Here is a 12,795-nt window from a genome sequence, read left to right as displayed (position 1 = left end):
TCCAGTCTGGCCAACAGAGTTGGGGTGCTTTCAAGAGGAATTTTGCCAGAAAGCTAAGGAAAAAAAAATTTAAAACAGCAAAAATGGAATGGACGTGTATCGGGAATACTCACTGCTCTTTTCAAGATCCTGCCGACCAGTCAGGCTGATTTGCCGAGCCTAGCTCAGGAATCAATCACCCTGGTCACACCTGCTTGGCTTCCTAACTGAGTGGTTTCCAGGCAGAATTGCTGGGGTCAGGGAATTAGCAGCACTGAGCCTGCTTCTGAATCATGCCCTCCCTCCACACACACAGAGTTATCTTCTTTGGCCCTGATGATGCTCTACAGCACAGCCCTGAGTTGTGAGTTCTGTCCACGACCTTTCCCACCATGTATGGGAGATGCTGGTAGCCTGCCCTCTCGTGGCTTTCAATGGTTCAGGACTCAGAAGTCGTCCGATGGCCATCTCTGTCCTGTTGTTTTGTCTGAACGGTGTTCACTAGCCAAGTATCCCAGGTGATAAATCCTACCTTTTGTGGAAGTTAGCTGCTTGTCTATTTTTAAGACACCACCTGGAACCGGACTTTAGGGAGCAGGGCTGGGACCGCAGCAAACAGGAGTTGGCTCCCCGAGATCCACAGACCCTTAGACAACCCCACTCTTCTCTAGCTACATTCTGCTTAAACTTGCTGGATATACCTCAGTCCCCTCTGATTTAAGACCAGAAATGAGAACACTCCCTGAGTAGCAATGAATGCTTCATCCTCTCTCTAGCCAGGTAACTTTTACATCTCTACAGGTACCCTTCCCAAAATAGCACCCAAGGAATGACATCATAGAACTCAAGTCTTTACAGTTTTATAGGATCAAGTTCCTGAAGCTCACAGTGACCATGGCATGAGGAGAGTGCTTTGGTTCCTAGTTCTCCTGCTTCTTTTCTTCGGCCTCCTCCATTAACTCAACTTTGAAGTGTTGACCGTGACACCAGATAGGACCTACCGCATCCATGACCTTCCTCCTTCATTTTCCTTGCATGGTGTGGCTGGGGAGAGGGCTGAACTGGTTTCTAAGGGAGGAGGAGTCCAGCTAGAGACCAGAGGGCTACTCTAAGTATCACCACCACAGCCCTTTTCAACAGCCACTTCTGTCCTCCATGAAGACACTGTTAGCTTCCCTTCTTCCCATAATCCACATGGGTAGGAGATGAGGAGCTAGGCTTACTTAGGCCAAAAGCCCTGGTTGTGAGGAGAGAGTTTGATGTCATGAAGATGCTGTCTTGCTTTCAGTGGGAATCCAAGTTTCCCTAGATCATAGGGAATAAACCTAGTTTGGTTTACTTCCTTTTGTTTTAACAATCCCAGCAACAGAACTCTCCAGAAGCCCAGTGATAATGGACCTCTGCTACAGAGAAGCGTAAGCCCAGACCTACATCTGTGGGAAGGCCTGGGGACAGACAAGAGAGTGGTGTAGATGCTCTTCTGGCCATCTCAGGGACAATTCAGGAGGAATCTGCAAGTTGAAGGGGAACAGAATTACGACTAGATCCCAGGCTACCTTTGGGCTCTTCTCCCGAGCTTGTTGATCAAGGCCACGTGTCAGGCAGCCAGCCAAATACTTACCACCACCAGCCTTGGGCACAGCACCACTGAGCTGACTTCGATGGGAAGAGACCCTAAAGTCAGGAGGCCAGGGAGGCAGCCCCCTCCCCAGCCTCTGGGTGTGGCTGACCTCAGCATCCTCCAGCCAGTCTGGCCTCCACTCCCACAGAGGCAGAGAGAAACTTCGGGTCAGGGAGAGATCGTCCCGAGGGGAGGGAGGGGAGGAAGCGTCTGCGGAGGAAGGCAGATGGTCAACCTTTAGCTCCTAGGGACCCAATCTAAGGCAGAAAGCTTAGGACTGGTTTAGGGTACACATGCATCACCACCCCTAAATGTAACCTGGCCTCTCCGTCTATCAGTTCCAGTGGCTGCAGCCCCGGGCCTGACATATGTGTTTCTCTACAGAGCAGTTTGCCATGTTTTCTCCCATACCAGCTCTGGCTCTCTGCACTCTTCCTTTATTAGCCTTGGGTGGCCTCTTCCCTGTGTGATGGGCACTTCTGACCTGGACAAGGTTTGTCCTGATGTGTCCTATAAGCCTCATTGTTTTTCTTGAGGCCCAAAGGTAGAGTAAGGGTAAGATATCTCGTGTGTGTGTGTGTGTGTGTGTGTGTGTGTGTGTGTGTGTGTGTGTGTGTGTAAAATCACCTCCTGATGACACGGAGAGAGACTGAGCCCAGGTGTTCTCAGCCTCAGCCACAAACAGGCAGCCATGAGGCTTGGAAGCATAGCACGAGCAAGGAGGCATATGAAATGCCAGTTGAGAGAAGACTGGCTGGAGCAGCTCTTCCTGAGACCCACATCTGGGGAATAGCATGGTCCTGGAGGTGGGGGGTTGGGCTGGATTCCTTCAGGCTTCAGAGTTGGACCATTTGTCCTTGATCTATGGGGGATCTTGAGCAAGTTAGAACATCTGTTTGACCTAGTGTTTCCTGATTTGGAAAAGAGAGGTAAAGAATATTCCTCCTGGACTTCTTAATAATGCACATGAAGCACTTCTTCCAGTACCTAGGACTTATCAGTAAAAACTACCTTCCTTCTTCTTTGAGATAAAATCTTACTATGCAGCTCAGGCTGGCCTGGAGTTCATAATTTTCCTGTTTCGGTTTCCCAAATGCTGAGATATCATGCATGTGCTGCCACACCTCAATAACACTGATTGTTTAAAAGACATCGAGGGTAATGATGACCAGGAGGCCTTGACTCTTCGTTAGGGAGACAGGGAGCTGTTTCCACTCTAAGGGAGGCAGGTGGCCCCACATACCAGTGAAGACGCAGTCAGCTTCCCTGGGCTCCAGACCAAAACCAAAGCTATCCACGGCCACTGCCAGGGCACGGGCAAAGTGAGCATCCGCGAGGAAGGAGCCATCGGAGGAGCTGACCAGGCTGGCCCTGGCGCTGGGGGCGTTGTCCTCAGAAGCTGAGCCCCAACCGTTGGCCAGGGAGCCCTCGCTGGGGGTAGGGGTGGGGCAGGGCTGAGGTGGGCACAGTAAGTTCCCAACCTCGGACCCCACGCCCCCACCAGCTCTGCCCATGTCTGCCAGTCCTGAGGATGTTGGGATACTGATATAGCCATAGGTGGTTGGAGGTGAAGGAGCTCTTGGCATAGGAGATACACTGTTCCTAAAAGGCAAAAATGGGAGACAGTACACGGGTTAGGCCTCAGTAGCAGGGGCACGGCAATTGAGGCAGGTTTGTGTGCCCCCCAGGATGCTTAGCGGGATTGTGCCAGCTCTCCCAGGATACTCACCTGGGTGTCTCCTCCCCTTCACTGAGCTCCAGGCACAGGGCCACCTCCTCGGGGGTGAGAACACTGTCCTGATCCTCCTCTAAGGATGACAGTGAGGAGCTGGACAGGTTGCTGGAAGCTGGGCTAGGACAGGAGAGGAAAGAGGCCTGGGGGCTGGCAGGCCTGGAAGGCCTTAGGATGGAGAGAGGGGATGCTGTTCGTGGGTCCGAGGAGGGAGCTTGGGGCTTCTCCACACACCTGGTTAGGGGGCGAGAGAGATGGCAGATTAGTTAAGGTCATCCTTCAGGTCCACATCTCTTAGCTTTGGTCTCATCCCCCAGCCACACTCCCCACACCCTCAGTGTCCCAACTCTATTTCCTGACCCGCGCCCTCTTACTGGGTCTGTGGATCACGACTGGGGGTTCCACAAAGAGACAGGGGTGTTGGAGGGAGTGGACGAGTGGCTAGCTCATTCGAGTTGCGTTGAAGCTGTGGTCCCAGGACATGCCAGGCTACCACACCTCCGGGGGCTTCTCCTGGGGAACAAGACTTGGGGCCTGAGAACAAAAGAATCTCTAAAATCTCATGAATTCCAAATCCCAACCTGCTCAGACCCCAGTTTATTGCCCCTTAGGGAGCCTCTCTCACCTGGGCTCTGGGAAAGGTTCTTGGAGGCTCTGCTTCCCAACTCCCAGGCCCAGATTTCCATGGGGTGGCTGCTGCGGAGCAGTGGGGAGCTGTTGGCTTGGTGCAGCTCTACAAGGGAAAGACAGCTGTTAGGAACAATGGGCGGAGGCTTTTCAGGCCCCTGTCACAGGCCCTGCCTTTAGCCTTCGCATTCACCCAGACCTTCGGACCTCGGATCTAGATAAAAGAGGGAGACAACTACTCGTCTCTGCCCCCATCTTTCTCCAGCCTGATAAACTGGAAAGGGCACTGAGTGGTTTAACTGTGTGACCTCAGGGCCACGCATCAAGCTTTCTGAATATCAAGTTCATTTGTAAACAACCACTTCAAAGAATGATGTTGAGAATTCAATAAAAACAGACTGTAAAGCTCCTGCTCCAGACAGATGCTTCCAGAACCAACTTTCTTTTCTTGGACTGTGTGCATGCCAGTTTTCCTGGTCTCTATTCCCCCACATTGCTCCTCTCCTCATCAGTTTCTGCTCTGTGGAGACAAATAGTCCTCCTCTTAGAATCTGCTAACAATGCTCATTTCTCACATCGCCTCGTCCTGAGATGCTTCACTGTCGCTTCACTGGGGAGCGGGGAAGACGGTGTGTGTGTGTGTGTGTGTGTGTGTGTGTGTGTGTGTGTGTGTGTGTGTGTGTGTGTGTGTGGTGAAACAAAGCCAAGTGAAAACCTCAGGCTAGGAAGCCCTGTGGCAGAATGGAAAGCTTCCTAAGTAAAAATGAGGGTGTGGCTCAACTGTAGGCATGTGCTTAGCATGTGCAAAGCCCTTGGTTCAAGCTTCAGCATCAAAGGGGAGGAAGGAAGGAAGTGGGGGCCGGGGAGAGGAAGAGAAGAAAGAAATAAATGGCTGTAGAAAATAACTCATCTTTTTCTAAAACTGTTAACTTTCCCAGAGAGATCATACATTCCAAGTCATTGTGCCTCTCTGCACAAACACAGTTTTGTTTGTTTGTTTGGTTGGTTGGTTGGTTGGTTGCTTGGTTGGTTTTGAGGACTGATTCCAGGGCCCAGTGCATGCCAACTGACAGCTTTACCACTGAGTTTATGACTCCTAAATGAGACTTATTCCAATTCTTTTTAGCTGGCATTTCATTACCACTCAAGATTGATAATACAATAGCCCCAAGCAAAATGGGAAAGAATGCCAGCTTATTAATATTTACAGTCACATAAAACTGTCCATATTGAACAAGCTCTTAATTACTCTTAATCCACCCTGTCTTTTTACTAAAGTTGGATTTTATCTGTTTAAAAACAACTGACTGTAAAAACATCTGCCAGGTCTCTCTAAGCAGTTCAGAAAGTCCATAGCGATGGCAGGCAGAGTGCAGTGCCAGGCTCTGCAGGGCAGCGTCTGGGAACACAGTTCCCAGAGCCTGGACCTTCCTGAATGATTCCCAGGGAACTCAGCAGCCTTTGGAGACAGCTTCAAAGCTGAGCTCTGCAGCTTGTTTGGGAATTTTGAGCAAGTCACCCAATCATTCCATCAATCTTTTCCTCTCTGTAAGTTTAGAGAAACAACGTCCTCCTCAAGGATCAAACATGATAACAAATGTAAGTAATCAGTTATCGAATAGTAGTTGTTTGAGAAATGGCGATCATAATTGTCTCCTAGAATGTCAAAACAGGCAGCTGGAAGTAAAGAGATAAATCTTTCCCAAAAGCATTACAGGCATCCCTCATATTACAGGGGACTGGGCCCAGCATCCCTAGGAGGAACAGTTTTCACCCTTGGATGGTTGATTTTGTGAGTATAGAACCTGTGGATAGCCATGCTTCTCTCTAAAAAGCGAAGTGAGAGGCAGGGTCCAAGCCGACCAGTGCATGACGTGTGGGGCGCGAGATCCGGAAAACCTGAGGTTTTTTTCAGCAGTGGTTGCCTGAGGCCAGGCTCCAGCTATACTTGTTTGTTGGTCAACACAGATGGGGTTCATAAGACGGAAAAAGGTGTGCCCAATGTTCCTTGTATCCACCATGCCTAGTACGCAGTTAAATTGCATGCAGTTGGCATGTTTGTTAAATGTTCTCTAAGTCCCCTTGACTGCAGAGCCCAGGCTCACTACTGTAGAGAAAAAGCTGTGGTGAGCACAGATAGCGGTCTGCGTCCACTAGGAGATAATATGAGCTTGGGAGTGGTGCTCAGTCCATACTCAAGTTGTTTAAGGTCAGCGGACCGCATTACCACTTCCAATCCCACCCCCATCTGCCCCAGAACATGGCTTTTCTCTCCACCTTTACCTTGCTTCTTTTTGGCTTTCCAGACCTCTGCAGGGGCCAGAGACATGCGTGGGGAATAGAGTCCCCTGCGGCTGCAGAGACTGTCTGAGCTGGCCCAGGGGCTGGAGGTTCCGGCCAACTTGGATGGAAGACGCCTAGCAGCTGGTGTCCGGGGGCTTGGCCGGACTGGAGGGCTGGAGGCCTGCTCTGCGATGAGGGAGCCATAAAAAGTGCTGGTGTCTGGAAGCAGGGGCACACCAGGGCTCCGGGGGTCCCAGGAGATCACTGTCATAAAAAACGACAAGAGGAGTTATGGTGAGCACATTGTACTCCATCTCCCCTTTCCATCCCAGCGGTCCCTTCGCGGGAGGCATAGTCACAGGAGCGCCTGCCGTCTAGTGGGTCCCGAGGGTCCACTCCCAGCCGACTACTGAGGCTGCTGCTGCTGCTCAGGTCTCGAGAGCCAGAGGTGGAACGCCAGGTGTCTGCCAGCCATGGGGAGTCACTGTGGTCCATCCTGGGGTGGTGGTGGTGGCGGCGGCAGCGGCGGCGGAGCAAGGCAGGGAAGAACAGGAACCAAATTAGTTAAGAGGTCCAGCTCAGAGGGCAGCAGCAGGAGTAGAAATGTTTGCTTCACCCCTACAGCTGTTTTTCTCCATTTTGTAGACCTAGAGGACCCCTGACCCGGTGCCCCTGAACTCAGCATATCTTTCTATCTTGGGATCAGGGAAACTGTCCAGACCTGGGGAGGGGGTATTAGGGGAAAAACAGTTATGGATATGGAGATGAACAGAACAAAATGGAGCCAGGTGAACATGGCTTGAAAATCCCTACCTGCCATAGTTTAGTTGTGCAACCCAAGAACTGAATCTATTGGTCTCTCTGAGCCACACCGTGTCCTCGGCTGTTAAATGGTGACAAAGAGAGCCTGCGTATAGGGCTGATGCTGCGAACTGAGCTGAGGAAATCCTGAGTCACTCTGCTGGCAGAATAGAAGTTTGCTGTGGTCACTGCTGGCCTCCAGCTGTCTGAATTCTCCTTCAAGAGCAGCAATTTGAGAACACTACTTCTCTGCTAGAGCCTTCAGTCGCTCCCTATTTACCGAGATAGAGTTCAGATGCCTCCCAAGGCATCTTCCTTGGCCTGGCTTCCAGCTTTCAAACCTTATCCTTTGTTCTGATACCAGGTGTCGCAGCCAGAACAACGTTTGCATTTCCCTGTGAATATAGCCAGCGATTTCTCCCACTGCATACTCTTCTCCACAGGGTACATGTGGGCTCCTCTTCCTTCTGTTTCTCTAGCTCCGTCCCTGAACCTGGGTCATACTGCATATCCAGCTCCAGATTGCTCCCCTGCCTGTCCCTGCCTGTCCCTGCCTGTCTGCAAGTTCCTGGTGGGTGGAGACTATAAAAAAAAAATGGATGGACTGATCTCTATAGAATTCCCCATGAGGACAAAGGAAGGGATCCCAGGGAAACCGAGCAAAGTTCAGGAGGCAGGAGGTAGCTAGAAGAGAGAAGCCAGAGAGCAAGGAAAAACTCAGGACATGATGCCAGGCAGCCTAGAATCTTGTTGAAAGGAAACGGGCAGCCCGTGGGCCCAATATATCCAGTACACAGTAGGTACTCAATAAACGCTTCTCAAATAATTCAGACCCAGAGCGTAAAGACTAATGAAGTTGACAAAGAGAAGAAACGTTTTTCTAGTGTAAAACTCAGCCAATGGTGGGGGGAAGGGGGAGGGAGAATTGTTTTTTGTTTGGTTTTGTTTTCTTGGAATTTTGTCTCGTGACTACAGGCTAGCTCTGGTAATTAAGCAGTTGGAGCAGAGGTGCCTATTGTTTGTTTGGCCCTGGTTTGGCACAATGAGAAAGAATCTGACCTGAGGGCTGATCGCCCCCTGCTGGAAGTGTGCCGCATGTGCAAGACAGATGGATGGCTCAAGAGGCGGGCAATACACAGAACGCTATCAGGTAAATATTGGGAACACAGGGGAATCAAGACACTAGTGCTGGTCTCCTGCCAGCTGCTAGTCACTTAACAACAGGAGTAGAGAGAGTAGGTGGCAAGAACAACATATAGATGGCAAAAACATTCAGGTTTTATGATTCAGGTTGCTCGGCTGTCAGGGGGCTACAGTGGAAGAGATTCATTGCCACACAGAGTCCAGGAGGGTTTCCGGTGCTAGGACCCTAAACTGTGTGGCAGGAGGGTAGACTAAAACTCCACTCAGTTCTATGCTGAGATTCCACTCACTCTGACCTCTTTGCCCTTCCTAAGGACTCCCCTTTGGCTCTCACCTGTGTTTTAAAATGGCATCCTCACTGGTGTATCTGTACAGACCTGGAAGAAAGTGGGGGAACAGATAAGTGAAGAGCCCACCATCTTCCTAGAGATTGAAGCCCCTGTGGTATTCTGGCTGGACCCAGGGAGACTTACCTGGGCCCAGGTGCACCCCAGCTTTGCGTCGTCTGTAGATACACACAGCAATGCCCAGTAGCAGCAGCCAGAGCAGGACAGCACCACTGGCAATGACTTCTGGCCGTCTCAAGGTGGCCCTCAGCTGACCCAGGGTCCAGGAAGCATGTTTACTGGGGTCTTGGGCCGACTGCTCCATGGCCTGCTCTGTATGGGATGTGGAGCTCAGAGAGAGGACAAGTCGGACAATGGGGGACCGACAGACAAGACAGGGAGCTGGAGGTGTAACAGGAACCGGGAGACAGGAGGATGACATGGCGGCTGAAGGATATGGACAGGACCTTTCTCTCACCTAAAAGGAGGCAGACAGGGCTACTGGGCTCTCCTGCCCCAGCACCAGTGACGGCAGCCACTTGCACACAGTAGGAGCCTGGGACTCGTGTGGAGATCTCCAGCTGGGTCTGTTCACCCACGACAGTCCAGTTGGCCGCGGGGAATGAGGTATTATTGCCCAGGTTCCATACCTGGGGCACAAGCAAAGGTGAGCAGCTGCCCCTAGCACGTCCCAGCAGAAGAGCCCTTCATCTGCAGATGGCCATGCGGTCCTCCTAAGCCTGACATCTTCCTGAGGGCTGCCCAGCAAAACAATACCACAATCCCTATGGCCCCCTCCTCTACCAAGTGAGAGACTTCTCTCTAGACGACAAAGGAGCAAAGGTAATCTGCTAAAACACACCCAGGACCAGTGGTTCACGGTGCTTTCGGGTCACCTAGAGGCTTGCTAAAATTGAGGCACCAAGCTCAGTTTTCACTTTCTGATTCAGGAGACCTGGGAAAGGACCTGAGAGTCTGCTTTCCTAACGAGTTCCCAGGTGATTCGCCTCTTGCCAGTCCAGCACCCACATTTTGAGCAGTCCTGTCTTAAAGACCTAGGTCTGACCCAGCCTGAGTTTTGATTTGATCGAATCAACCTAACAGTTTGATTTCTGTTCTGTTTCTTCCATCTGTGACCATAATCTGGCTTTCCATGTATAAATTGGAGATGATAACCTAAGACTGTTGGTGGGATGAGATGAACAGTAGCCTGTACAATGCTGGGCGAGGTCTGGACGACTGAGCAGGCCCTTGTACATGTGCTCAACAAAAGCAAAATCCCTCCACTTTTTGGCTCAGATGGTGTTTTGTAGTATCATTTTTGTAGGGACTACCTGGTAGCCTCGGATGACACCATTATGGTTTTCAGTGGGTGGTGGAGCCCAGCTCACAAGGACACTGCTGTTGCCAGGTTTTAGGGTCACTTCTTGAGGTGGGGCGCTGGGCACTGGAGAAAAGGAAGAGACCGTTAGAAATGCTCAAGAAGAGGACTCTGAGAGGACCGAGAGGCACCGGGGGATGGAGAGTCAGCGTCTCACAAGGAAAGACACTTCTTACCGCTGTTTGCTTCAACATGCAGAAGAAGAGTCTCCCTCCTCTCCCCCAGCACGTCCAGACTGGACCAGGTTAGATGAGGAATCCCCCCTCCCATACACGCACGTCAATCAGGACCCGTCACTGACCTTGTTCCGGCAGCCTCAGGAGCAGCACATTGCTGTCCGGGCCTCGAGCCCGGCCGGAGGACGGTCTCACTTTGAATTCGTAGTCTTGGCCCCAGCGGAGGCCCCCAAGCTTTGCGCTCTGCAAGCCACCCAGCAGCACCTCTGTCCATGGAGACCCCTGGCCCCCGGGGTCCCTCTGGGCCCTGAACAAGGCCGTGTATGACTCAGCAGGTGCCGCAGGGCCGCTCACCTGGGGAGAAGTTGGAGTCAGGGTCAGGGCTTGGGGAGTTCACGACATCCCTCTCACATCCTGGGTCCTCTGCCTCACCTTCCAGCTGAGCCACACAGCCGGTCCAGGCTTGGGGCCTTTCACGGGTTCTGGGTTCAGCAGGGTCACGTTTTCCAGCTGAATACGAACAGCCAGAAGTTCCAGATATTCCTTGTGGTCCCGTGACTCTGTGGGGGGAACACAGGGGTGCAATGGGGGAGGGAAACATACCTTCATCATGGACAAACTTGTCTGCCAGAGTTTTCAGGCCTTGAGTACTCCTGTGTCCATTCTAGCCTCACACAGGGAAGCCTCACCAATCCCAGACTGAGCCCTGTATACCCGAACCCCATACCTGGCCACCATACTAACTGGAGTCCCTTACTTTAGATACTGTGTGTGGGTTTAAGCTCATATGTGTGCATGTGGGTTTTAGTATGCATATGGAAGTCAAAAGTTGACAATAAAGTCCTTATTATTGCTTTCTACCTTGATTGATTGATTGATTGATTGATTGATTGATTGAATGATTGATTTTTGAGACAAGTTCTCTCACTGAACCTGGAGCTCACTGTGTAGACTAGACTGGCTGGCTGGCTTCTGGACCCTACCTGTTCCCACTCCACCCCAGTCCTGGGATTATAGACACGCGCTGCCATGCTCAGCTTTTCTGTGGGTGCTAGAGATCTGAACTCAAGTCCCCACGTATATGAAGCAAGCGCTCTACCCACTGAGTTATCTTCTGAGACCTTACGTTGGATTTTAGCTGACTCCTGTTCTTACCCCGGACGGACACCCTGGCTGCTCGGCTCTCCCGTTGCCCCGCGTTGTTGGTGGCCATACACATATAGGTCCCTGTGTCATTCTTCTCTGCTCTTGCCACCATCAGGGAATCCCCGGACACCTGTCAGTACAGACACTCTGTGACGTCTTCAATAGGAGAAGAAGCTTAGAGGCTGGAGGGCAACTTGAGGTCTTTTTGCCCTCTGGTCCTCAGACCTGCCAGGGGACATGCCACTGGAGAGCATGTCAGTTGCTTGGTGTGCCCAGGACATGATGAAGTAGGTGGGAAAAAGTTCTGGGGAAGGGGGCTCCACTTACTGTGTGCCTCCTTGGCTGGAGGACCAGCGGTTTCCCATCTTTCCACCATGAGACTGAAGGCTTTGGGTAGCCCCAGGGTGGCCCACACTCAAGAACCAACTTCTCACCCACCACGACCACTGTGTCCCGAGGCTGGATCCGGAAGTCCTCCTGGAGGACTGTTAGGAGGACATCAGGTCAACAGGAAGCATGTCTACCCCCCCCCCCCGCCCCGCCCCCCTAGTCCTTCCTTGGCATCTCCTAGCATGCTTACCCCATCCTGCTGTACCCATTTCCTTGGCCTTCTATGTCCAACTTAACCTAGCTCTCCCTCCCAAGACCCCCAGCCCAGGCCTCCCTTTGCAGATAGCCCCTCATATTTCCTGGACACAAGCATCTCGACGTAGCTTTACTTTACCCTGGGCCTACCCTCCCAAGCCTCACCAGCCACAGACAGCCTAGCACCCCGGCTCACTGCTGTGCCCAGCCGGTTGCTGGCCTCACATGTGTAGACGCCCAGGACTGCTGAGAGGATGTTTTGGTCATCTTGGGGCCGTCCCTGGACAGGGGGCCGACGTAGCAGGAGGGTCCCATCAGGCAGAAGGTAATGTAGGTCTGGGGTCGCCATGCTGAGGGGCTGCCCGTTCAGCAGCCAGCGGATAGTGGGAGGTGGTTGGCCTGACGCTTTGCAGCTCATCCTGGCTGGGCCGGAGCCCTGAAGTAGCTGGTCCTCGGGGTGAACTAGGATCTGCGGGGGAGAATCCAGAGCCTTGCCTCCTAGGAGTGAAAGAGAGACTCTCTGCACCCCTTCATGTCTTGTGTAGGAGTTTGCCAGTTGGCTTATATTACCAAATATCTATTTCCAAATAGCTAGCTAGAAGAGGAGAGGACCAGTGTGCACAGGCCAGGGTCTACATAGCCCTTTCTGTCTCTCTGACACACAGCCATACCCCACCACCACCACCACCATCATGGTCTCTGGTACTCCCACTACTAATGAGAAGTAAAGACACCAGAGATCCCTTTTTGTCCTGCTGGCTTGGATCCAGGCCATGGATCCAGCCATGAATCCAGAAGCATGAGCTAGGAAAAAGAGGGCCCCACTCACCCATGATGAGTAGAAGCAGCAGAGGCAGAGGCCACCGAGTCTCCAGGAGACCCGCTCCTCCGGAGCCCATGGCTTCTCTCAGCTGCTTTCTCTGTCCCACACACTTTGTCCCCGTCGACGCTCTGAGCTCATAGCGGTAAGGGAAGGAGGGGAGGGGTGGGGTGGG

General features: G+C 52.1%; 1 protein-coding gene across 5 annotated transcripts; it reads right to left on the bottom strand.

Annotated features, from left to right (window-relative positions):
• Positions 1-823: 823 nt before the first annotated feature.
• On the bottom strand, positions 824-12,787 carry Robo4 (roundabout guidance receptor 4). 5 transcript variants are annotated; one of them, XM_076576033.1, is made up of 18 exons: positions 12,630-12,787; positions 11,966-12,298; positions 11,543-11,700; positions 11,225-11,345; positions 10,502-10,629; positions 10,195-10,423; positions 9,847-9,959; positions 8,991-9,162; positions 8,660-8,845; positions 8,521-8,563; positions 6,602-6,738; positions 6,243-6,506; positions 3,958-4,065; positions 3,707-3,884; positions 3,330-3,566; positions 2,844-3,202; positions 1,601-1,810; positions 824-1,490 (listed from the first exon to the last, which is right to left on the bottom strand). In XM_076576033.1, exons 1-18 carry the CDS (start codon positions 12,697-12,699, stop codon positions 1,480-1,482), a joined length of 3,057 nt encoding a protein of 1,018 aa, XP_076432148.1. In that variant the 5' UTR covers positions 12,700-12,787; the 3' UTR covers positions 824-1,479. The 5 variants fall into 5 exon arrangements, with proteins under 5 accessions (XP_076432148.1, XP_006991239.1, XP_015864938.1 ...); XM_006991177.4 differs by having other exon boundaries at positions 3,707-3,866; XM_016009452.3 differs by having other exon boundaries at positions 3,707-3,845.
• Between the last annotated feature and the right edge of the window lie 8 nt (positions 12,788-12,795).

This window comes from Peromyscus maniculatus, chromosome 7 (assembly GCF_049852395.1).
Source record: "Peromyscus maniculatus bairdii isolate BWxNUB_F1_BW_parent chromosome 7, HU_Pman_BW_mat_3.1, whole genome shotgun sequence".
Classification (NCBI taxonomy): Eukaryota; Metazoa; Chordata; class Mammalia; order Rodentia; family Cricetidae; genus Peromyscus; species Peromyscus maniculatus.
The sequence above is the reverse complement of the archived record's forward strand: the minus strand, read 5'-3'. Positions and strand labels throughout refer to the sequence as shown.